This window comes from Brachyhypopomus gauderio, chromosome 9 (genome assembly GCF_052324685.1).
Source record: "Brachyhypopomus gauderio isolate BG-103 chromosome 9, BGAUD_0.2, whole genome shotgun sequence".
NCBI lineage: Eukaryota > Metazoa > Chordata > Actinopteri > Gymnotiformes > Hypopomidae > Brachyhypopomus > Brachyhypopomus gauderio.
Genome location: NC_135219.1, coordinates 23501731 through 23526745, shown reverse-complemented (window position 1 = coordinate 23526745; position 25015 = coordinate 23501731). Strand labels below are relative to the sequence as shown.

The 25015-nt window shown below is 46.0% G+C and overlaps 3 protein-coding genes and 1 long non-coding RNA gene across 7 annotated transcripts in view; 2 read left to right on the top strand and 2 right to left on the bottom strand.

Annotated features, from left to right (window-relative positions):
- Positions 1-387: 387 nt before the first annotated feature.
- ndufb1 (NADH:ubiquinone oxidoreductase subunit B1) lies at positions 388-1415 on the bottom strand. Of its 2 annotated transcripts, none has more exons than XM_077018037.1 (3): positions 1303-1415; positions 663-807; positions 388-544 (listed from the first exon to the last, which is right to left on the bottom strand). In XM_077018037.1, exons 2-3 carry the CDS (start codon positions 800-802, stop codon positions 508-510), a joined length of 177 nt encoding a protein of 58 aa, XP_076874152.1. In that variant the 5' UTR covers positions 803-807; positions 1303-1415; the 3' UTR covers positions 388-507. The 2 variants fall into 2 exon arrangements, with proteins under 2 accessions (XP_076874152.1, XP_076874153.1); XM_077018038.1 differs by having other exon boundaries at positions 1273-1347.
- Positions 840-14294, top strand: cpsf2 (cleavage and polyadenylation specific factor 2). 3 transcript variants are annotated; one of them, XM_077018022.1, is made up of 15 exons: positions 840-1079; positions 2374-2545; positions 2677-2836; positions 2950-3055; positions 3181-3310; positions 3402-3517; positions 3668-3855; positions 4159-4449; positions 4691-4791; positions 8303-8506; positions 8648-8800; positions 9292-9517; positions 12452-12763; positions 13457-13591; positions 13875-14294. In XM_077018022.1, exons 2-15 carry the CDS (start codon positions 2397-2399, stop codon positions 13965-13967), a joined length of 2364 nt encoding a protein of 787 aa, XP_076874137.1. In that variant the 5' UTR covers positions 840-1079; positions 2374-2396; the 3' UTR covers positions 13968-14294. The 3 variants fall into 3 exon arrangements, with proteins under 3 accessions (XP_076874137.1, XP_076874135.1, XP_076874136.1); XM_077018020.1 differs by lacking the exon at positions 840-1079 and adding an exon at positions 1538-1696 and having other exon boundaries at positions 13875-14293; XM_077018021.1 differs by lacking the exon at positions 840-1079 and adding an exon at positions 1703-1850.
- Positions 14295-16307: 2013 nt separating this feature from the next.
- On the bottom strand, positions 16308-18771 carry LOC143523522 (uncharacterized). Its single transcript, XR_013133396.1, has 3 exons — positions 18594-18771; positions 18405-18449; positions 16308-18013 (listed from the first exon to the last, which is right to left on the bottom strand). It is a non-coding gene; the product is annotated as an uncharacterized LOC143523522 (long non-coding RNA).
- Positions 18772-22752: 3981 nt separating this feature from the next.
- The window catches only part of slc24a4b (solute carrier family 24 member 4b), a 34746-nt gene continuing 32483 nt past the window's right edge, over positions 22753-25015 (top strand). The window contains exon 1 of the mRNA XM_077018012.1: positions 22753-23291. Coding sequence (XP_076874127.1) covers positions 23129-23291 — 163 coding nt within the window. The 5' untranslated portion in view covers positions 22753-23128. The remainder of the gene's footprint in view (positions 23292-25015) is intronic.

Here is a 25015-nt window from a genome sequence, read left to right as displayed (position 1 = left end):
TTGTGATTGCCGTTGATCAGTATGAAGCTGTTTTTAATGTTCGACACATCTAACAAGGACAGAGTTACTGATGCCAACCAACATGCTTGTGCCCAGTAAACACGAGATATATACCAGTGCTTTAAAGGAAAAACTATTATTATAGATCCTAAACTCTGCTCCTGAAAATATTAGGAGTGATCTATAGGTATAAATAGGTTTAAATTTATGCGTCTGGGGTTTTGCTTTGTGTAGTAATGTACTTTATATATTTTATGTAAACTATTCACATTTGAACAATTTTTATTTAAAATAATCAGAGAAAGATCACTAAGATTTTTAGTATTCACTAACAGCACAGTGAGCACAGATAATCTGGTAACTGAAGAAAAATACCAACAAAAGCGGTCTGTGTTCTCTCCATGTATTTTACACCAGACATTAATGAAAAGTCATTTACAGTTTTGAAGTCATAATGCAGAAATGAACAGCAGAGCAGGCGATCCAATAAATATGTGAAGAGTCTCCTCACTTCCACGTGAACTCCTCACCGGGCTTCAGCTCCCTGCAGTGGAGAGGCATTTTTACGGGTCTGGGCAACATTGACTCAAAAGTTGTTTTATAAATTTTATATATCAAATGAAATGTTACATTAATTAGCTGTTGGTGCTGTAAAAACAAACCTCTTGTACAATGCACTCTTGTTTCTGAACGCTGTCAGTTTCTGGTCGTTCAACCTGTCCAGGTAGACCCCGACCACAAAGCCTAATGGTACCAGTACATTTACCCAGTGCTCGCGCACCAAGGACACGAAGTTCACCATGGTGCCTATAAGGGGAGAGGAGAAAGAGCACACTGTGAAGAGTGAACAGTGAAGAACACACTGTGAAGAGTGAACAGTGAAGAACACATAGGAAAGAGTGAACAGTTCATTCAGCACTCACTGCATGGTTAACAAACGACCTCTCAACTAGCTAGTTTACTGCACTGTTTCAAGTATACGAACATAAAATGGGCAATGTAACGACATTATCTTGCAGAATTACGAAGTAGAATCTTTTACAATGGCGATTTGGTCGCGCACGCTGCTGTTTATCTGTGTAAGTTGTGTACAGTGCTGTTTATGTAGCGTTAGCCACGGTGCTAAAGTCAATGACACCCATAGGCCGCAATGCTAGCTTGCTACTTAAATCCCACCTAAAATACATTTAACCAGAACACGTTTACCGGGCACTGTTTTAACTAGATATCGAAAATGATAAAATAAAACATGATTGAGCAAGCGGACATAACTGTTGTTCCAAACGTTGATAACACTTTTACCTCAGGTTGGTCTCCCCGTCTCGCGCTTCTCTGCGATGTCCAGAGGTCACTGAGCCGTACCAACTGAAAATATCTCATTTTACTTATTTTACTCCTGCTGGTTTAATCAGACAACATACATTCAATTTAACGAATACCTAATTGATCAGAACAGGTTACTCAACAAAAAATATAAGGTTCATGGAGCAAATTCTGAAACGGCAGATAAATGTGATTCTGTGTTTTAGTAGTACAGGTGGTACGTCCCGCTGACCCCGGACTGTAGCGGCGGAACTGTAGTGTGTCTCGCGCGGCTCCGACATGAATGAACAGCGATGTTAGCGAGAAAACCTTCGGGAATGTTCGGAAAACACGTTCATGTGAAATACGTGTAGCACTTGTAGCAAACCGTCGGGTATGATGGTGTTTATATCGTTTAGATTGATGTTTCTTCAGTTACATTAGCCGGCTAGCTGAGTGGCTAATCTTGAGTCGCTCATAAACTGGGTTTCCCTTCATCCTGTGCTAGTGTCGGTTAGCCCGCGGCTAACAACAGCGTTTGAGTTGAGGTACATTAGACACGTTTGAGTTGAGGTACATTAGACACATTTGAGTTGAGGTACATTAGACACATTTGAGTTGAGGTACATTAGACACGTTTGAGTTGAGGTACATTAGACACGTTTGAGTTGAGGTACATTAGACACGTTTGAGTTGAGGTACATTAGACACGTTTGAGTTGAGGTACATTAGACACGTTTGAGTTGAGGTACATTAGACACATTTGAGTTGAGGTACATTAGACACGTTTGAGTTGAGGTACATTAGACACGTTTGAGTTGAGGTACATTAGACACGTTTGAGTTGAGGTACATTAGACACGTTTGAGTTGAGGTAAAATAGACACTTTTAGACGTGAGTGATACGAAGCTTTCAGCAACAGCTTAGCTTACAATACTGCACAGTAACCTGCAGTTAGTGTGTGTGAGGTTCTGTTGACCACTATAACCGGTTCCGTGGTACCAGGTTACTGTAATGTTTGATTTCATTGGACTTGACTCTTTTTCATCTCGTTGCTTTCTCTCGTTGTAGACTGACAGATCTCTGTCGTGATAATGACCTCCATCATTAAACTCACCGCCGTGTCCGGCGTGCAGGAAGAGTCTGCACTGTGCTACCTGTTACAGGTAGACGAGTTCCGATTCCTTCTGGATTGTGGCTGGGATGAGAGTTTCTCAATGGATATAATAGATGCTATGAAGAGGTCTGTTTACCTAATCACTTCCAGTATCTAGATGGTCTTCTTTCTGTCAGCTTTATCAGTATGCTGGTAGGATTTGGTTATTTCATTAATGTGTGTGTGTGTGTGTGTGTGTGTGTGTGTGTTCATGGCAGGCATGTCCACCAGGTCGATGCTGTGCTTCTTTCCCACCCAGATCCACTTCATCTGGGTGCTTTGCCTTATGCTGTTGGTAAACTGGGCCTCAACTGTACTATATACGCCACTATACCGGTGTATAAAATGGGCCAGATGTTCATGTATGACCTCTATCAGGTGAGAATGTGGGTAATGACGTGGAGAGAAGGGGTTTTGGCAGGAACACATCCAGTGACATGGTTTATTCAGTATCTTTGTACAGGTATTGATATTTCCTGTGTTTCTCACAGTCTCGGCACAACACAGAAGACTTTACCCTGTTCACTTTAGATGATGTTGACTCCGCTTTTGACAAGATCCAGCAGTTGAAATACTCACAAATTGTGAATCTGAAAGGTACATTTTAAGACTCAGTAGTAGAATAAGACTCACCCTGGCGTTGTATTTTGACTACTGCTTTTAATGGGTTTCTTTCTGTGTGGAAGAGAAGTTTGATAGCTTGCGCTGGTCTCCTCTCTCAGGTAAAGGTCATGGCTTGTCCATCACTCCACTGCCTGCTGGTCACATGATTGGCGGGACCATTTGGAAAATAGTGAAGGATGGAGAGGAGGAGATCATTTATGCCGTGGACTTCAACCACAAGAGGGAGATGTAAGCGATCCTCAAAGCAGCAGCGGTGCTGTGATGTAGCTTGCGGCCGCTGAGTTTATAAAGAGTCCTTCCCTGTGCTTGCTGCCTCCAGACACCTGAATGGCTGCTCGCTCGAGTCAATCAGCCGTCCCTCCCTCCTCATCACGGACTCCTTCAACGCCACGTACGTTCAGCCTCGCAGGAAACAGCGAGACGAGCAGCTCCTCAGTGAGTTCCCCAACTCTGCCGCAATCCTCGCACCCTTCGCTTCACTAGAGGATCGTTCTGACACTCTAAACGGAGGCAGTGTGAAAGACGTTTGTCCTCCACCGGGTTTTCTCGTGCTCGGAGCCACACTGAATTTGCTCTTTTGTGCAGCGAACATCATGGAGACGCTACGCGGAGACGGTAACGTGCTGATCGCCGTGGACACGGCGGGGCGTGTCCTGGAGCTGGCCCAGCTGCTAGACCAGATCTGGAGGACGAAGGACGCGGGCCTGGGCGTGTACTCCCTCGCCCTGCTCAACAACGTCAGCTACAACGTGGTGGAGTTCTCCAAATCACAGGTCCTACAGGCACCACCGGGCTTAGAGCAGGACTGCGTGCTCCTGGAGATCCCAGAGTAGACTCCTCCTCCTTTTCCTCCTGCTCCTCCTCCTCAAACACGGCCCCTGCTGCTGGGCAGGGCTGGCAGCACAGAGCCTTGTGGTGACGTTGGAGTTGGAGTTGAGTTCTGTGGGACACCAGGATCTCCAGGAGCATATGTCCATCCCTGAGTTTATTCAAACCTCTGTTGTTTTTTTAAGTGCTTATTAATGTTTTTTCCATGTTTCTTCAATGTCTGTGTTTCCGATCCCTTGTCCTGATAGGTGGAGTGGATGAGTGACAAGCTGATGCGATGCTTCGAGGACAAGAGGAACAACCCCTTCCAGTTCCGCCACCTGTCCCTCTGCCACAGCCTGTCGGACCTGGCGCGGGTGCCCAGCCCCAAGGTGGCGCTGTGCAGCCAGCCTGACCTGGAGTCAGGCTTCTCCCGAGAGCTCTTCATCCAGTGGTGCCAGGACTCGAAGAACTCGGTCATCCTCACGTACCGCACCACCCCGGGAACGCTGGCTCGCTACCTCATAGACAACCCCGGAGAGAAGATGATCGATCTGGAGGTGATCTTTGTACAGAGAGCACCACGCCACCCTCCACAGCCATACCCTCTCGTGTGATTGTGTAGGGCGCTGGGCTCCTCCGCTGGCTTGTGTGTCTGTAGAGGTGATTTCTGATGAATGGGGACTGGGGAGGTTTTCAGCTTCATGGCATTTCAGCTGGTTGATTTAAATGCATCAGAGTCATTCACTCATTCCTTCCTTGTTTATCCATTAAGTCCTTCGTTTGTTTGTTCATGTGTAGATCAGGAAGAGGACCAAGCTGGAGGGCAGGGAGCTGGAGGATTACCTGGAGAAGGAGAAAATGAAGAAAGAGGCTGCTAAAAAACTCGAACAAGCAAAAGAGTGAGTCAGGGTGGGTGGGAGGGGTGTGTGAGTGTGTGTGTGTGTGTGTGCACACAATCTAGTGAGACAGCAAAATATCATCAATACGCTTTTACAGATATCGAAGCTATTTCTGAAGTTTTTTTGCCACTGTGACAGTTCTTAAAACATCCAGCAGGGCATGTCAGAAGATAAACGGAAAAAGGAAAATCAATATCTAGGAAAACCCATAGAACAGTTACGGTCAGCCCCTTAACAGTTTATAGCTGACAAATGTAAATGTTGGTGGAAAAATGCTAATTAAATTTAGAATTTAGTTTTGTCGTTTAGAGTATTTTATTGTGCAGTGAAAGTCCATTATGGTGCTAACCATTATTAACAAATGTTAACAGTTACAATAAAAACCACTTACAGCACATTGACTACTTATATCATGGACTGAACTTTATTGCACATTTAACATTGTTTTCCAACATTTGTGAGTTTAATAATGTGCAGAGAAAACCTATTTCTGTTAGTGAGAGATTAGAAACTGTTGTGTGCTCAGGATTTAGTTTTTAGTTTTCTCTATATTGGTACTTCAAGTGTTCTAGGTTTTTATTTGTTATTTAATATTATTAATAACAGCAACAATAATTGTATATTTGATAGTTTTTGGTAACATTTATTATCTTTATAGAAATAGTTGATATAACAGACAGTTTGTGATGGGCGTCATCAGATCGTGATTCTTGCATGGTGATTCATCTTGTGATTCATGGTGATAAGGCTGGGCGATATGGAGCAAAAATAATATCTCGATATTTTTTAGCTGAATGGCGATATACGATATATATCTCTATATTTTTTCTTCCCAAAAGGTAATAACAAAGAGGCAGTAATAAGTCAAATCTACATCCCAAATGAGTTGCGCGAAGAAGAGAGGCAGGACAGGGCAGAAGTTGTTAAAAGAGAAACTCAAGTAAATTCACTATTCACAGTGTTGTGCGAGTTCAAAAGAACGCGTTCATTGAACACGCTCATTTTTTCGTGAACGTTGAACTGAATGAAACACATTTTTTAATAACTTTAACGTGAATTAGTTCACATTATGTGTCATGAACGGTAGACATCACTGTAAATGAACGTTGGAATTTGTTTCCATTGAAAACTGAGTGACATCTGTTTTCTCTTTTGAAACGCAACAAGAGAAATTTCCTTCCTCCTGTATTCTCGCTGGTGCCGCTTAAATCATGCATCACCAGACAGAAATGATTTTGACGTTGTGTGCGCAATGCATTGTGGGCAACGTTGTGTCCGCATGAGAATAGTTAACATACTGGCTAGTTAATAACATACTGGCTTCCGCACGACGTTACCCGTGATGAATTGCAGCAGAGCAGGGTAGGCATAGCACGTATAAGAACGTATAGTGATTTCTAGCTTGTAGTTGTCACGTCTGGCTCTGCCCCCTTCTAGTCTCGTCGTTTTTGTTTTCCTTGTTCTTGTTGCACCCCTCTGTTTCAGCTGTTCCGTGTTGGCTCGTCTTAGTTTTACAAGTGTGTGTGTGTGTGTGTGTGTGTGTGTGTGTGTGTGTGTGTATTGCCTATGTCCAGACTATACCTTGATGGATCATTGTCGTTTCTTTAGCTCCTAGTTGGTGTGTATGTGTCCAGACTATACCTTCAGGGATCATTGTCGTTTCTTTATCTCCTAGTTGGTGTGTATATGTCCAGACTATACCTTCAGGGATCATTGTCGTTTCTTTAGCTCCTAGTTGGTGTGTATATGTCCAGACTATACCTTCAGGGATCATTGTCGTTTCTTTATCTCCTAGTTGGTGTGTATATGTCTAGACTATACCTTTAGGGATCATTGTCGTTTCTTTATTTCCTAGTTGGTGTGTATATATAGTAGAGGTGTGCCAAAAAATCGATTCATATATCAAAAATCGATTCTCGTTTACTACGATTCAGAATCGAGCAAACAGAAGAGATTTTAAAGAAGAGATTTTAAATGTCCCAAAATCGATTCTAAGTCGTGGTGAAGTCTCGCGTTACGTAATTACAAAATTACGCGAGACTTTACGCAGCATGTTCTGGGACACACTCATGCGCGGAAAAGGTTCAAAACACATGGAGGAAAGAGATATTCAACCTGTCCGGTCTTCATTTAAGGCAAAAATATGGGTTCATTTTGGTTTTTACCGAATGCCGGGGAAGACTGAACTGGACACAATGTAGCTCGTGTGCAAGGCGTGTGTAACGCGGTGAGCACGGGAGCGTTAATATAGAGAAGGGTGAGAAATAATATAGAGAAGGGTGCACCCAAGTGCCGGCTCGCAAGAGCAAGACGTTTAACACTCGTCAAATATATTAGCGAGAGGGAAACGCGCACAGCTAATATATATATGTCCAGACTATACCTTCGGGGATCATTGTCGTTTCTTTATTTCCTAGTTGGGTGTGCACGGTATTCACGCCTTATCTGTGATTCGTGGTTTTGATTAGCTTCGTGTTTGTGTATGGTTAAAGTCTCTGTTCCATTTTCAGGTTCGTAGTGTTTTAGGTTTTCAGTTCATGTTTGGTCTCCGTGTTCTCTAACGTGATATCGTGCCTGGCAATACATGTATGTTCTGTTAGTCTTCATGTTCATGTATGGCCGTTACTTGCTTCCCGTGTGTTTGTTCATGTCAGTGTATGTAACAATTAGTTGTACTCTTGTTTGGTCTAGTTTTGTACCCTTGTCATTTCCGCTGCCTTTTAGTGTATTAAGCGTTAGTTCTCTATTCATCATGCCACGTCATTCGCGGTCCACTCGCGTGTCGTCTGCAGATGTAAGATGTGAAATAAAATCTAATGAGATTGTATATCTACTTCGCATTTGTGTCCGCCCCTTGATTGCGCAACAGCCAAATCGTGAAAAAAGTATTTGAATATCTCACGAAAAAAAGTAAAATGAACTGAACTTTGAACTAGTTCATAATTAAAATTGTGAACTTTGAACGTGAACTGTTCATGAAATACTTCCACACTACTGATGTAGCTCCTCGTTTAGGAACTAAATCATTCACAGTGTGAGCACTGCTGCTCTCTCCGCTGTTGGCCATGTTTATTTTGCGCGCTGCACGCACAACCTGCGTCCTTGCGTCATAATGTTGCGATATAGCGAAATCCTATCAAATAAAGAAATGTACCGGTATTTTTGTGAACGATATTATATCGCCCACCCCTACATGGTGATTCATCATATTGTGAAGTTACTTATAATATCTAGCTCTGTTTATCACCTCAAATATTATGGTACAAGGACCTAAACAGAGTTAAGAGTTATATTATCAAATACAGCACACAAAACTGCGCTCGCTACAGCAAAACTGCACTGTTGTCTTTAGCCTAGCTTAGTTTAGCATAGACTCAATTAACTGCTTGGTTGAATCAGTTCATGAATTCATTAATCAGTTGAAATGAATCAGTTGTCTCCTCGGGCCCCTGACCCCTGGACTAATCCCCACTGACCCCTGGACTAACCCCCGCTGAACTCTGGCACTCAGGGTGGACGTGGACTCGAGTGACGAGAGCGACCTGGAGGACGACATAGAGCAGCCGGCCGTGGTGAAGACCAAACACCACGACCTGATGATGAAGGGCGAGGGGGGGCGTAAGGGCAGCTTCTTCAAACAGGCCAAGAAGTCCTACCCCATGTTCCCTGCCCCCGAGGAGCGCGTCAAGTGGGATGAGTACGGGGAGATCATCAGGTCAGAACCCCCCCATGCACTAAGACATGTGTGTTGTTGTTGTTGTTGTTTTCAGCGGTCAGGGGGAGTGTATCAGTGATTATGCATGTCGAATGATGCCTCTTTTGCCACGCCCACCACGTGGGGGTGTTCCCCTTCCAGGCCGGAGGAGTTCCTGGTCCCAGAGCTGCAGGCCACGGAGGAGGAGAAGAGCAAGCTGGAGTTGGGTCTTGCTAACGGGGACGAGCCCATGGACCAGGACCTGTCCGACGTGCCCACTAAGTGCACGTGCACCACGGAGACTCTCGAGATCAGGTCGGCGTCCCCCAGCCGTTCGTTTTTGTCGAAGGCTTTTCAGACTTCTCTAGCTTCCTGTAACCTTGCCTTGACCTACAGGTGACACTGGCCCAAGGAAAAGAAACCCAGTCATTGTTACGGCCATGTCGCTTATGGAATGGTATAATCTGTGATGCAAAAAAAGCCAGCCATCTTATAAAAACAGTTTTAATAATAACAACAGAGATGTGAGTCCTCTTCCCTGTGCAACATACAGACATCTCGCCGTTCAGTAAAAGTGTCGCACACCGTGGTTTTTGTATTTCTTTGCGTGGGTAATAATTAGCTTTCATAAGAGAGTTTATATGACTCTGAACTGCTGGAGCCATTGATATCGTTCACGGTTGAACTGTGAGTCTTCCACGCATCGTCGATGCCTTTTACACGTCGGCGTTTCTGAACTGTAGGTATCGTTTTAACGACGACGGTAAATCGTGTTTTCACAAGGCTGTTAATGTCTCCGACGGCAGGGCGCGAGTCACGTACATAGACTACGAGGGCCGCTCGGACGGGGACTCCATCAAGAAGATCATAAACCAGATGAAGCCCCGGCAGCTGGTGATCGTGCACGGCCCTCCCGAGGCCAGCCAGGACCTGGGCGAGTCCTGCAAGGCCTTCAGCGGGAAGGATATCAAGGTGTACACACCCAAGCTGCAGGAGACCGTGGACGCCACCAGCGAGACGCACATCTACCAGGTAAACGGCAGGGGAGCCCGCACTGGCGCATCTCACACAGGTACCGATGCAAACAGGGAGGCAGCCGTTATCATGTTTATGAATGTGGTTTGTTTAAAAAAACGTCCTGGAAATCGATGTGTGGGCAACGGCCTTCTAAGAGAGCAAAAGCAGAAATACGAAACTGCTGCACTGGCTCTGCAGCCCGTGGCGGGTTGTGGTGTAACTCGAACTAGACGTCTGGCTGGACGTCTGAGGATGTCAGGGTCTTGAGCACCACGGGTTGCATGTGCTAGACAGGATAGGGACGGCGGCTGTAGAAGCAGAGGTGGGTAGGAACGCGTTACATTTACTCAAGTAGCTTTTTGGACAAAAATTTACTTGTGAGAGTAGTTTTAATATGAAAGACTTCTACTTTTACTTGATGTGGTGGTGAGACAAATGCGTCTTTTACTCCGTTACAATCGGATTTGCGCCGCGCTACCGTTACTTTAGTTTAGTTAATAATTCGTCTTTTCAGTGAGAAGACTGACCAACGTCTCGTCACCGGAGTATGAGTGACCAATCAAATGAAGCCGGTCAGTCACGTGTCAGTCAGCAAACTTTCTCCACCGTAGCAAGAAAGTGACAGAAAAACCTCCCGAGCATCCCTGACCTCATACAGCCAATGTTTATATTACAAACGTGTAAAAGGACATTTATATAATGCGCTGTCAGTTGTGTCTGCTAAAACGTGTGGAGATTTCAGCCTACAAGAACTCGACGTCAAATTTGAGGAAATGCGTTGCGATAAGTTTGCCATATATATAATTTTGACTTCATTGTGTAATGCTATATCTCTGTTACAACTGGAGGAATAATTTTGTATGATGTAATTGTAACAGTGCACTACTAAAAACCAGTTCAAACTGAGTGTACACACTAGCAATATATGATGATTAAGTTGAACCAAAGTTTGCTACAAATTGATTCAGTTGGCGTCAAGTTGTAGCGACACGCATTGGCTGACAGTCTCCTCAGTTAGTGCCTTTGTGGAACACTTTGAAGTGTCACAGGCCTAATAATTAGGAACAAAAATACACATTATTTATAATAAATAATATTTATATTTATATTAGTGGTGGGGCACGATAAAAAATAATCTAATTAATTAGAAGCTTTGTAATTAATCAAATTTAATCGCATTTTAATATTTAACATGAGAAATATTAATTTAAGTTTGAATGATGAACGAATCAATGAACATAATCATAAACTTCAACATCTTGTTTATTTTTCCACCAGTCTACTACACAGACCAATAGATGTGTGCAGAAAACAGAGCAAACAGTTTTCAGAACACTGGAAATTCTGACCTAAAATGTTTAATTTTGGGAGTTTTGCTCAGGATATTGGAAGAATAAGAAGAATTGAAGTAAATCAGAAGATGTTTTTTAATACCATTTTAGATGGTAGACTTTTCTTTAATTTCCCAAGCCTCTTTCACAGGCATCTCCATAGTTAGAAGTGGTCTTCAGCATGCTCAAAGCAAATGACTGGATCTTCCATTCATCATCTATAATATGAGCTGTCACACCAAGATATTTCTTGTTGCTAACAGAGGTCCAGTGATCCCCAGTCAGAGCCACATTTGTGGCGCTCTTCACAATAACTCGTTTTACTTTCCTCTAAAACAGCTTTTAGAGTATGTATGTATGATACTTTCCTCATCATACAGCTGCTGGATTTTCTTCAACATTGTCTTTTTGGACAGCAGTTCGTAACTTACATCAGTTGACACAATTTACAGCACTTCTTGTAAGCTGAGGTATCAATTCCAGGTTCAGAAAGTAAAAGTCCTCACCAGGATTTTGCTCAAGCTTGCTAGATTTTCTAATTAATGCAATCCAGGTAAAATTTGTGGAATCAACACAATCCAGGAAGCCTGAGCAAAATCCTGGTGAGGACTTTTACTTTCTGAACCTGGAATTGACACCTCTGCTTGTAAGAGAGCGGTCTACAGTCCACAGCAATCCATCTCGCCACTGAATTGGTCAATTTGTCTGACGTGGACTTTGACATTTTGTTTCTTAATCTGAACCCCGACATGTGGTCGAGTGTTGACTGGCGACACTGTTTGCTCATACTAGGAATACATTTATCAGCTAAGTTATTATTACTGACCTGCGTGTTAGCCCCAACATGTTTTGCGTTGAGGTGGTAACGAAGGGTGGAAGTGCTCCTGTGATAAGCGAACTCCTTCCTACATAAAGTGTAAATAACACTATTTGTGTTAGTACTTCTATCTGAAAGTTTCTTATATTTAAATTTCCCATCCACCAGCGTAGCCTCTTCAGTCATCTCCATCATGATCTTATTGTGCGTCCATATAATCTGTATGTCTGGAACCCGTGCACTGAGAAACATTCCACGGTGCAAAAGTGTCTCATGCGTTAAATGCGTAAAAATGCGTTACTTTTTTTAGTTCGTTATTTTCCCTGTAATTAATTAATCGAAATGAATGCGTTAAAAGTCCCACCCCTCTCCAAGAGCAAACCTGGGAACAGCGGGACGCAAGCGTTGTCCTGAGGTGTCGCGTGGCCCTGAGGTGTCGCGTGGCCCTGAGGTGTCGCGTGGCCCTGAGGTGTCGCGTTGTCCTGAGGTGTCGCGTTGTCCTGAGGTGTCGCGTGGCCCTGAGGTGTCGCGTGGCCCTGAGGTGTCGCGTTGTCCTGAGGTGTCGCGTTGTCCTGAGGTGTCGCGTTGTCCTGAGGTGTCGCGTTGTCCTGAGGTGTCGCGTTGTCCTGAGGTGTCGCGTGGCCCTGAGGTGTCGCGTGGCCCTGAGGTGTCGCGTGGCCCTGAGGTGTCGCGTTGTCCTGAGGTGTCGCGTTGTCCTGAGGTGTCGCGTGGCCCTGAGGTGTCGCGTGGCCCTGAGGTGTCGCGAGCCGCAAGCGCGTGACCTCCCCCTCCTGCGTGCAGGTGAGACTGAAGGACTCGCTGGTCAGCTCGCTGCAGTTCTGCAAGGCCAGAGACACGGAGCTGGCCTGGATCGACGGCGTCCTGGACATGCGCGTGGTCAAGGTGGACATGGGCGTGCTGCCCGAGGAAGGGGACGCCCGGGACGAGGCGGAGGACGGCGAGCTCGCCATGGACACGACCCCCGACCTGGCGGCCGAGCCCAGCGCTGTGGCCACGCAGCGGGCCATGAAGACGCTGTTCGGGGAGGACGAGAGGGAGATCTCGGAGGAGAGTGATGTCATCCCTACGCTGGAACCTCTGCCAACTACAGAGGTGAGGGGAGAGATGGAGTGGAGTGATTAGATCAGAGAGAGAGAGAGAGAGAGAGAGGAGGGAGGGAGGAAAAGGGAGCAGTTGGTGAGAAGTTGGTAGGAGGGAGAGAATGAGGGTGGAGGGAATCTGAGGGAGATTAAAAGGAGGTGAGGAATGATTGTGAGGGAGATTAAAGGGAGATCAACAGGGCAGCACACACAGGCTGAACTGACCTCAGGAATACAACAGACTAAATGTGAAGAGCACGTAGTGAGTCCGAGTGAATGTGCTGGAGAACAACACTGAACCAGGCCACTGAGAGAGGGGAGTGACACCACTGCAGGAGAGAGAGAGAGGGAGGGACAGAGTGAGAGATAGAGAGCACAATGGAGGGTGGTTGAGAGGAACGAGGGAGTGGAGGAAGAGGGAGGAAGTGGGGGGACTGAACATAGGAGAGAGGTTGAGAGAGATGGAGGTCGTGCCATCAGGACGGAGCTGCATCTACTGCCCCGGTCCCGACGTGTCCTGCTGTAAACACTTTCACTTACAGCCTCCTGCTCTGGCGCTCCTCGTCAGCTCTTCCTGCGCTGGGTCGGGATGGCAGGACGGGGAATCATAGGAGAGCGCGGGACAGATGGAGCCCTGTCGGCCGCTCCGGGTGCCACGCCCTGCACAGGTGGGCCCGTTTAACTGCGTGTGTCCTGTTCCCCACAGACGCCGGGCCACCAGGCGGTCTTCATCAACGAGCCCCGCCTGTCCGACTTCAAACAGGTCCTGCTGAGGGAGGGCATCCAGGCTGAGTTTGTGGGCGGAGTCCTCGTCTGTAACAACCTGGTAGCTGTGCGCAGGGTGAGACTTCTGTTTTGTGTGTGTGTGTGTGTGTGTGGGGGGGGGGGGGGGGGGGGGGGGATCAGTATGTGTAAGTAGGTTTTATGCCTTGAAAGGAGTCCAGCAAAGATAAAACGGCCCAGCATCTTTAAATCAGCGCCGAGTGGTTTTATGGTAATGACCTTGCTGGTCCGTCTGTCTCTTGCTCTCACCTTCCTGCCCCCATATTGTCTGCTGGCCACCCTCTGTTTTATTCTCTCTCTCCTTCCCTCTCCCTCGTTATCTCTCTCTCTCCCTCTCTCAGACGGAGGCTGGCCGAATAGGGCTGGAGGGTTGCCAGTGTGAGGATTACTACAGGATCCGGGACCTGCTGTATCAGCAGTACGCTGTGGTGTAGCTCTCCTCCCCGCGGGGGCCCGTATGGAGCAGACCCCAGGCGTGTGGAAGCCTGAGCCCCGGGACGTGTCCCCGCTTCTTATTTTTGTAGTTTCTGCGTTTATTTTTATGGCTTGTTTACTTCGCAGTGTGCGGCAGATGCTTTCGCAGAATGGGCTCTCGATCTGAGCACGCTCAGTAGGACTCTGCAGCTCGTCTGCGATCCTGAACCCCGGACTTGCGCGCATTGCCAAAGCCTTGAGGGAACATTTTCGTAGTATTGTTCAAAGTGGAAAGAAAATAATTTTTTTTTTATAATTTTTCCCTGTCTTCTGATAAAAAATCACTTTGATGGATAAAAAAATGGAGTCATGTTTGTTGTTTGTCCAATTCCCAGCAGAAACAGAGGGGTTAACATCAGAGGTGTGTGCAATCATTTCTGTCGCTTTTGCTCTTAGTTTGTGTTCGATCACTAGATGGAGCTATTTCTCAGATGATTCTGTTGGCCTTAAGGATGGGTGCACGGAGACCCTTCAATGTCTGCTTTGAAACGTCATGACCTCTTATTGGTCCTGAGCTGTAACACACACACACTCACTGACTGCCACACCACAGCTGTCGGTGCATTTTTCAAAGAAACCATCACACCCTGAATCCAGATTTTGAGATTTTGCCTTTGGAACTTATTGATGTAAGGATACCAGTAGCAATATTTCATACACCAACCGTCCTGTACCAGTGATGTATTCCCGTGGTCAGGGCAGGACTGAGACGCTTGTTTAGGCCAGTATTTCAACAGGATTTTGATGTGTGGGGTGGAGAGGCAGGCTAGTCTTAAATTTTATATTTAATCATATATTTTCAATTGTTTTGTATATTTGTATTTTCAAGAGTTTTTCAAACTTCTGTTACAAAGATTTTTAGCCTCTGAACAGTTCTTGATTTTGATGCTTTGCAGACCCACATTGAGGGCAATGACAAAAGCACATGAGTCCTGAGTTTTACCTTGACTGACCGCCCACATTCTGTAGAGGGGCTGAATCAAATCGCCTCTTAAAGGCTCCTGAAATGTCCAGAAGAGCATCAAACTGGTCAGATGATGTTAGCATGAAGGGACTATGATCCCAGTCGTGCTGAGCTGTGTTTGATGCTCTTTAAAACACTGAAATGTCCTGAGATGTTTAGGAAGTTGTTGGGAATTATTGAATTTGCCTTCATTGTAGCATCCAAATTCATTCAGTTACAAATTTCTTTAAAATGGGGAACGTCCACATATCCTTCCTTAATCAATCTTCTCATGAACCTCTGGATTTTGTCAGACAACATTAACATGTTATGATTTAGGTTCTAGAGTTATGAATTAAGCATATTAAAAATCAGGAGAATCAAGCACCCTCCCGAAGGGATGTAAAAGTTCTAATCTAATCTAATCCTGCTCTACAGGACAACGTTCTAGACACCTAGTGAGCAAATAATTGCTTAAGGTTCCTGGCAGAATAGTTTCACAGCTGTTAAAATATTTCCATGTGTGATTTTTAATCTAAAAAACTATGTCACACCCCCATGACAGGTCCTGACATTACCCCTCGAGGGTGTACCCCACAGCTGAAATGGCCCAGGTCTCAAAGACCGTGTCAAAAGCACCCTGTTAAACCGAGGCTTACTGTGTTTAGTCATCTTTCGCTTCCAAAGACCCACTCTGTCGTGGCCCGTCTGCCCGAACGCTGCCTTGACCAACGTGGCCATGCTAGTCCTCATCTAATCCTCTTAACCTCCAGAATGCTGACTCCCCTCTTTAATGGGAAACATGGCTAAGCTTGTGGGTCCTGGGGAAGAGAGCAGGACCCCATATGGATGGTCCCGCTGACCCAGGGAAGCATGTTTTACCCTGCTGGCCAGGAACAGTGAAACCTGCCGCAAACGTAGTGGGTTCACGAATGAATACTTTATGACATTACATATTACAGCCTATTTAAGCTCTTGGTACTAATATAATGACACATCAAATGAAAATCAATCGATGTGTAGCACTTATTAACCATTTAACTTGAAAATATTAGTAGTGACAAACTGATGGATAGTAATAAGTATTATTTTTAGTCTTCTTTCCATTATATATGTTAATATATATATATATATATTATTAGTGCCTCCCTGCTCCAAAACACTTGACAACCCAATGGATAAACACTCTTAATAAGTTTAAATGAGTGTATTCGGGCATAGCAAAGGTCGTCCAGGACCTGAGAAATGGACCAAAACCAGAAGGATCCATATCCACACCTGTTTGACAGAACAGGTGGCCACCGCCCCGCTCACACACTTCTCCACGGCCCCCTCCTCCAGCCCTGCCGCCCTCTCCCTCCCAGCGTCTTTCATCTGTCTCTCGTCCCTGCGTGTCCTGCCACGGGCGATGGTCCTGCACTGCGGGACACGGCTAATCCTTCTCAAGTGTCTCGCCCTACCAGCACCGACGGAGACGGAGATGCTGAGAACCGCCTGCGGCTAACGGAGCCGTCAGCATTACGCGTGTGTGGAGGAGAGACCAGACAGACGAGACAGGCTGGACGTAAAGGAGAGAGAGAGCGAGGGAGGAGGTCTCGTATAGAACGACATCACGACCCTATCATGCAATCATGAACTTAATGGCCAAGCCACTGTGTGGCGAATGCTAATCCGACTACAGTCTGGGTTCATGCGCTCCTGCTAATTACACTGATTAGAGCTGTTTTGTGCAGCAGAGGGGCCTGAGTGTTGAGTAACAATTATGTATGATTTGAGCAAATGGCTAATGTAACTTTAATAATAATAAAATCATTACATTTTAATGTGCCTTTCTAGAAGCTCAAGGACGCATTATACAGAGGGAGTAGGAGGTATCGTACAGCACATAACAAAAACGTGTGTTGGAGGAAGAGAGCGGAGGTATGGATATGGTCATATTAGGGGTCCTTCCAGAAGACGTGAGTGAGACGTGGTGTCAAATGCTGAGATCAAGGAGAAGTGGAACCACAAGAAAATCAGAGACAGCAGCTCACAGATCATTTCTGATTCTAATAGAACCAGAACAGTTTCAGCGCTGTGGAAACCAGATAGAAAAGGATCAAGGGGGAGTGTCAGTGTCCAGACAGGACTGAAGTAGAATCTTCTCTCTAGTAGAATCTCTCTAGTATCTTGGAGAGAAATGGAGCTTTTTGATAATAAACATCACATTGGTAGTCTTTAATCCCTTAAAATAATATACATTCATATATACATATATATATTGTACCTGGGTATGTTGTATGTATGCCTCTTTCAAACTGATCACTGACTCTAAATCAAACGTCTTGCCAAATATACTATGTCCTTCTGTGCCATGTTTATAGCCGAGGCTCTGTAGAACATCACGTGTACTTTGAGGATAGGGACTGTCACCCCGATGGCCATACGTAACAAGCGACGTAGCCGTACGAACAGCGGCCTCACGCCACGGTCCAGTAATTGTGGCTCCAGTCAGCAGAAATGAACCTGCCGTGTTGTTTTCACGATCTGGTCCTGATTGGACACGGCGGTGCTGCATTGATGCGTGAGGACGGTGTAGCGTTGATTGGTTCCTCTGTTTTTGCCCAAACGCTACGTGGCGTCTTTTTGAAGATGACAGATGTCGATTATAGTTTGACGTTGAAGGCCGATAACTGTATAAATGTATCACGTCAGCTTGTTACACCCTTCAGCCCTGAGTGGCGACCTCTTTGCACTCTGATTCATCCATTACTTGGAGATTTTGTTGATTTGACACATGGCGTCAGGAATAGAAATTTGTGCAGCTGGCCTACAGCTTTCAAAATTCGGGAGACATTTTCTAGTGTAGCACCAGCAGGCAAGACACACGGGTCAAGTGTGTTACTTAAACTGTTGAGGAATTGAGAAGTGATTCCGTGTTGTAGGTCTGAAATGAAGCACATTTAAGCAGGTCAAGAGGGCAGCAGAGACAGGGCTGACGTCCCTGTACTTGAAACGATCGTTCAGTTTCACTGACCTTTCGGGAATTTTCCTCGCAGCCGAAGGGGAGTCTCCACTAACGTCCTGCAGAATCACAACAGTCATTATGCCAAAACGCTTTGTTAGACGCTTCAAGATTACGTACACATTGACAGCATGATTACAGCTGCAAGGATGTCAGCATCTACAAAAATGTAACATGATCATTTACTAAATAGCACCAGTGTGAAGAAATATCTTACATTAGAATCCAAATCTAGTCCTGAATTTTGTAATCCCTTGTAGTTTAATAAATGATTAGTATAACTGGTTGGCCACTTTCTCGTCACACCTGACTCTATCTCTGCCCTAGCATGAGCCTAGGAGATCTTCCCTATTTTAAAATTCCCTATTTTAACATTTCAGTTAGTTTCCACTTTGGTCTTATTATGATGCTGTGGCATTATTTAAAAAATAGAGAAATATGCCAGATCACCTCAAACTATTGTGTGGAATGGATCAGAAGCTCCTGAGGTTATTGCTAAAAAAAAAAAACAGATTCCACCAGTCACAAAATATATGTGTTCCCATATATTTTCCATCCATGTCATTGATTAAATCGCTTGGTAAATATAGCTATGGCACAATGAAATGGGCACGTGTCAAAACTTCCTTTCAGACTTACTTATCGTGACGCAGCCAGCGGGTGCTGGAGAGGGAGATGGTTCTTCATCTCCAGCGGCTCCCTGCATATTCACACCCATCTATTTATCCTCTGCTACCTCTGCTGCTGCTGGCGGTGCCTGTATTTGACAGGACGGACCTTTGTAGACTGTCTCGCTGAACCGTGGTGGACGGCAAGAGAGAAAAAGGTTACCCCCCCCCCCATCCTCCCTGCCTCCACGGCCCTATCTCACACTGTCACTCTCTGTCTTCCTCCTTTCCTTTCTCAGGGTGTAAAATAATGGAGCTATTTGTGTGCTCTCTCTCATTCCAAAAGCACAGTCCCCCGTGGTCATTGGTCTGCAGCCGCTAAAGATCTTTGGATGTCTGTCCGGTTCTTTATGCACTGTTGCTGCTGGGATCTATTTTTAAATATGCATTCCTCAATAAATAATAGTGGCCCATACTTTAAGCCCTCTGTTTCAAATTGTACAAATCTACATTTTAGATGCCCAAGCTAGTGAGGTATGAAGTTTCCCCCTATGTAGCAAATGCCAGGCTAGCTAGACACTAATACTGACCCTGATGCCCGAGGTCTACTAGCTGTAAATGGCCATGCTGTTAGTGTGCTTCTGTTGGGTGAGGTGTTTTTAAGCTGTAGCTAGACCAACAGGAGGCTCCGGGGTCAGCACTGAGGTCAGTACTAAGGTCAGGGGTCGCTTCATGGCAATCACTAGTTGGGGGAGCAGAGGGGAGCGTTGGTGCTCCGCTGACATTACCAAGCTCCTGTCAGGAGTAAATGTCGAGTGTTCCCGGGATGTCCCGGTGTGCATCGGCATAACGACGTGTCGCCCGTGACCTCTGACCTCAGTGGCATGGTGAAGGAGGAAACAGCGTGGTTCTAGGCATGAAGCGATTTATAAGAAGCTTGGCTCAGGGTTAGCTCCATGCCTGCCTGTGTCATACTGTGTCTTCAAAACATGCCATTGGTTAAAGTCTAACATGTCAGAGGTTGCTGCTGCATGCAGCCACACACATCTTTGATGAGTCTTACTGTAGAAAGAGCACACCACATGACATGAAGGTAGAAGACAGTTATCTGCACACCACATGACATGAAGGTAGAAGACAGTTATCTGCACACCACATGACATGAAGGTAGAGGACAGTCAGCTGCACACCACATGACATGAAGGTAGAAGACAGTCAGCTGCACACCACATGACATGAAGGTAGAAGACAGTCAGCTGCACACCACATGACATGAAGGTAGAAGACAGTCATCTGCACACCACATGACATGAAGGTAGAAGACAGTTATCTGCACACCACATGACATGATGGTAGAAGACAGTAAGCTGCACACCACATGACATGAAGGTAGAAGACAGTCAGCTGCACACCACATGACATGAAGGTAGAAGACAGTCAGCTGCACACCACATGACATGAAGGTAGAAGACAGTAATCTGCACACCACATGACATGAAGGTAGAAGACAGTTATCTGCACACCACATGACATGATGGTAGAAGACAGTCAGCTGCACACCACATGACATGAAGGTAGAAGACAGTCAGCTGCACACCACATGACATGAAGGTAGTAGATCAGAGAACCAGGTGCATGTCAAAATATAGAATATAACAACATTAACAGCCATGTCATTCTGTTTGATGTGCTTCCTGCATACACAAATATCTTGACATAAGAAAAACAAACCTAAGAAACTAGGGCTTGTAATGTGTATAACGTGAGCATTCTGCATGACTAACGTTGGCACACTCTTGTTCCATCAGTGTTACATTCTGTAGGCAGTTTCCATCACTCCAAATTCCTACACCTGAGAAATGCTATCAAACTAACGATGTTTCCAATTCTGAAAGAGGGACTGGGGTTTTGGCTCTGAGGACCCTGGCGTGGATCAAGTTCTCTCTCTCTCTCTCTCACTCTCTCTCTCTCTCTCTCTCTCTCTCTCAGTCTCTCGCTCACCCACGCACATGCAGAGCAGATTCCGTGTTGTGGACGCACGCACGCAGCTGACCCGTTCTCAGTTCCCGCACCGGGGGCTTAGCAGGCAGTGCCTGGGTCCGCCCGCCAGGCCTCGTCACGAGCTGTGTAGCCGGCTTTACCAACAGCTGGGCTTGGACCGCCGCAGATTAGAGAAGCATATCCCACTGGGGACCTACTGCAGGGGCCCAGAGAGAAAAGTGAGATGGCACAGAGAGAGAGGGAGGGAGAGGTGAGGAAGAGGGAGAGGGAGAGAGAGGGAGAGTGAGAGTAAAGAAGAATGGTTTTGAGTTTTAATGTTTAGCGTGGCTTGTAACTTCGATATGCTTGATTACTCTGAGCACAAGTGTCATACTCACATTACTCTAGGGGGTGCTCTAGAACTGGCACTGAAAGACATAGGCCTATAGGTCCTATAGAAACACTAACACTGAAAGACATATAGGTCCTATAGAAACACTAACACTGAAAGACATATAGGTCCTATAGAAACACTAACACTGAAAGACATATAGGTCCTATAGAAACACTAACACTGCCAGATGTATAATACGAATAGAGCTATCGCTTGATTTAATAACAAGTTTACTTTGGCAACAGCATCGATTCTAAATTCAGCAGCAGTGCTTAAAGCCACGACACGTTGTTGTACCGAGACACTGTTGTGCTGAGAGGTTCACTTTGATGTCTCTGCACCTACATAGTCCCTGGACCACACTAGCATCTGAGCCACTGGAATATTTACATTTAAAGAGGTAGCCAGTTTATTAAGATGAAGAGCAAACAACAGTCTGGTGTTGTACACAAGCCCCTAAATAAGCATTTCCCCCCTAACACATCCTGTTTGTGTCTGACAATTACATAACGCCCCACGTCCCCTCCCCCATGAAGGAGACTTCGATACTGACCCAAGATCAGTACGTGAAGCTGCTGTTTCTGGTGGTAAACAGTGTGAGCCACCAGCTCTGAGCTCCATTAAACAATCATGTTGCTGCCAGTGTCTCACTCGGCCCTGCGTACCACGGTGTGCATGCTTTGTAACGGTGTGTTACTCGAGAGTGGGGTTTTCTATTAGTGAGAATGCCATCAACATGTAGTTGAACAAGGCAAGCAATTAAAAGTTCAACAATGGGATTTGAGTTCATTATGGCAAAAGCAGTCTATTAATACGGCACTTTAATAAGGATGGATCCTGTACACTGAGCTGTAGTGTGAGTTCAAAGCCCAGTGGACAAAAAACAGGGCAGCGGACAGGGACACACACACACACACACATAATCCCTTCTAAGTTCCGATGGCTACTCGAGTCTATAAGACACACCTACCACTAATGAAATATAGTTTCTGTTGATTGTTTCAAAATTCGACCACAACCATGACATTTGGAGAACACAGAATAATCATCTAGTTTGTATCACTTTTAAAATCAAGATGTATTTTATAAATTGGAATCAAATGTCAGCTATTCAAAGGTAATGAAGACATACTGATACATGCAAATCAGCCAGTTATGGACAACTCCCCCTCACACACACACACACACATACACACACACACACACACACACTCTCCAGCCTTGCCAAACGTGACCGGCCTTTGCTGCCCTGTGTGCTCGTGTCCTTCACTTGACATTGGCCTCGGTTACTGACACGCTTTACTAATACAGGCATGTCTTCTTTATTGTGCACACTAAGATGACTGAAACACTTGATGTCTTCTTCGTCGGTCGTTCTGTTAATGTCCATCTGAAGACATAAAATAATAAAATAAATAAAGCAATAAAATATGCATCTTAAAATTAGCCATGCGGGTTGGGTGCGGGGGGAAATAAAACTTAAATGCGGGTTTTGAGTTGTTACTATAACTCATAAACCATAAAGGATGCAACACAAAACACAGATTTTAGTCACTGTAGTCACTACAGCGCGTGCACTAGATTGTGATGTGCATAAGGACACACATGAAACACGGAGAAGTTACTTTTAACAGCCCAGCACGGGCTGTGTGTGTTTAAAACAGAAAGAGAAGGTGTGGACGCCTCCCCAGACCGCGTGGTGTGTTATCTGAGAGGGGGGGGGGGGGGGGGGGAGATAACGCCTCTCCTACCCAACAATTAACCTTGATGAGATCAAGTCGCTCTTAATGAGCGCGGAGCTCGTGCGTGCGCGCGAGGACCGTCCCCCCACCCCCCCAGTTCCCCCGCGGCTCGGTCTGGACCGCATAAGCTCGGTTGGATCAGACGGTTCGTGTGCCGGCGGAGCGTGCGTGCATGCATTTAAACGTCTCGTCCTGCGGGAGCGCGGCGGAGAACGTTTTTACGGCGGAATCTGGGACGAACCGGAGCCCCGGCGTGGAGGCACCGTGTGATCCGTGCGGTTCCGCAGCGCGTCCACCCTGCACACGGTCCACATCGCCACGTCGCGTCTGCGTACCGGCCCACCTGAAACCATGTCCGCGTCTTCGGTCTGAGAGAAGCGGCGTTTTCATCGGCACATCCTCGTCTCGAACCGGGCCGGGACGACGAGCTCTCCGTTATCCGACGTGCATATGGTGACCATGGACCAGCACGAGATGATGACCGTGTCCAAGAAGTCCGTCATCGCCAAGATCTTCAAAGTTCGCAAGAGGAGGGAGATGCTTTTTGTGCAAGTGTGCTTGGTGTGCAGTGTTCTGTGCGCGGCTTGGTGCATGTCAGCACTCCTGACGGCAGGTGAGTCCAACACGGCCATGAAGTGCTGCTTAACGCGGGACGGGACGGGCGGGCTGCACGGTGCGGATCCGCCGACAGTTCTGCAGTGCAACCTGTATAAACACCGGCGGTGTTTTCCGTGGTGTCTGCTGTGATTGCCGCAAAATAGATTCCTAATGCCTTTCAAGGACACACAGACGAGATGAGCTCGGTTCGGTCCATCATTTAAGCCTAAAGAACCGCGTTTTTCAGCTGCTGTCTGCATGGTGCCTTACGCACATGGTGCCTAACACGCCACGTCCAAACAGATGGGACTGGTAGTTCTGTGTGATGTCGGTTCCGTTAGTCTTTTGTCGTGTGCCAAATGTAAATGACCAAGTGGCTATGATGACCTGCGCATGGCCAGAGGTCTTCCACCTGTCGTGATGTACGGCCTCCACCCTGGACATGTAGGTCAGGTTCTCTTCCTCTCCGCTTTTAGCTCTGCGTATGTCTGCATGCCGCAGTGAGCAGATACAACCACACGTTTCTGACCAAGTAAAACGCGTTTTTTTAGACGCGCACCTCTCGTCCACAATGATCTCAAGGTCAGATTTTAACTTCCACTCCTTTAGGGTTAGGGTCAGTCGCCCACACACACACAACGCTCGGTTAGAAGCGCGTCTTCGCCGGACGAGAGAGATGAGACATCGGATTGGTGATCTGGATGATGTAGGGTCTCATGATCTCATGATCTGGATGATGTGGGGTCTCATGATCTGGATGATGTAGGATCTCATGATCTCATGATCTGGATGATGTGGGGTCTCTCATGATCTGGATGATGTGGGGTCTCTCATGATCTGGATGATGTGGGGTCTCTCATGATCTGGATGATGTGGGGTCTCTCATGATCTGGATGATGTGGGGTCTCTCATGATCTGGATGATGTGGGGTCTCTCATGATCTGGATGATGTGGGGTCTCTCATGATCTGGATGATGTGGGGTCTCTCATGGCTCCAGACTGCCATCATCGCCGGTGCTGCTGCGTTAGTCGTGGCGTGACCACTATAGTAACGTCGTTACTGATTTTACTATCTCCAACAGTACTGCAGCGTCTACTGGACGGGCCACGTCGTCGAGGATGTCCACGCAGGATTTGCTATGCTGCTTTGCACACAATCTCGTGTTAAAACGGTCTGTGTAGCAAATGATCCAGAAAGTCATTTTGCTCCTTCGTCGTCAGGTCGCCAGACGCGTTAATCTCGCGTTGGAGACCAAACAAGACACCGAGCTCGTCGGAGTACTGAGGCGATGAAATGAAAGCGCACTTTAACTTTATGGTGTACTCTAAAGTACATAAACGGAAAACCGACCGTAAAATCAACCAATTATGTGGTGTTTGTGGTTAATTCGGTTTATTTACCGGTGATTTGAAGTGTAAACTTTCCTGTCACATTTACGAAAATGCGACCGGTTGAATGTTACTAAATGGAGATTATCCCCATCGTAGCGTGTCAGGACGCCGCTTGGCAAAATGATTGTAATATATTGTGCTGTACAACTTCATTTCCTCATTAAAATGATCAGAATAGGTAGTGCTATACTACATTTCCTATTTTTGCCAATCTGTCAGGGATTTTCATGGCGTTGAACCACCCAAGTCTAGTACTTACTGTGTCCTCAGTGCCTAAAGTCATATGGACACTCATGGTCAACGCGTGGTCATAACGTCTCTGCTGATGGGTTGTGAACTTCAGCAGTG

What these genes read in the sequence shown, in the direction of transcription:
- cpsf2 (XM_077018022.1), top strand. Translation starts at nt 2,397, where the DNA reads ATGACCTCCATCATTAAACTCACCGCCGTGTCCGGCGTGCAGGAAGAG. An exon ending in AAACTCGAACAAGCAAAAGA is followed by an intron (nt 4,792 to 8,302) that starts GTGAGTCAGGGT and finishes TCTGGCACTCAG; the next exon opens with GGTGGACGTGGACTCGAGTG. An exon ending in ACGGAGACTCTCGAGATCAG is followed by an intron (nt 8,801 to 9,291) that starts GTCGGCGTCCCC and finishes CTCCGACGGCAG; the next exon opens with GGCGCGAGTCACGTACATAG.
- ndufb1 (XM_077018037.1), bottom strand. Translation starts at nt 802, where the DNA reads ATGGTGAACTTCGTGTCCTTGGTGCGCGAGCACTGGGTAAATGTACTG. An exon ending in AAGAGTGCATTGTACAAGAG is followed by an intron (nt 545 to 662) that starts GTTTGTTTTTAC and finishes TCTCCACTGCAG; the next exon opens with GGAGCTGAAGCCCGGTGAGG.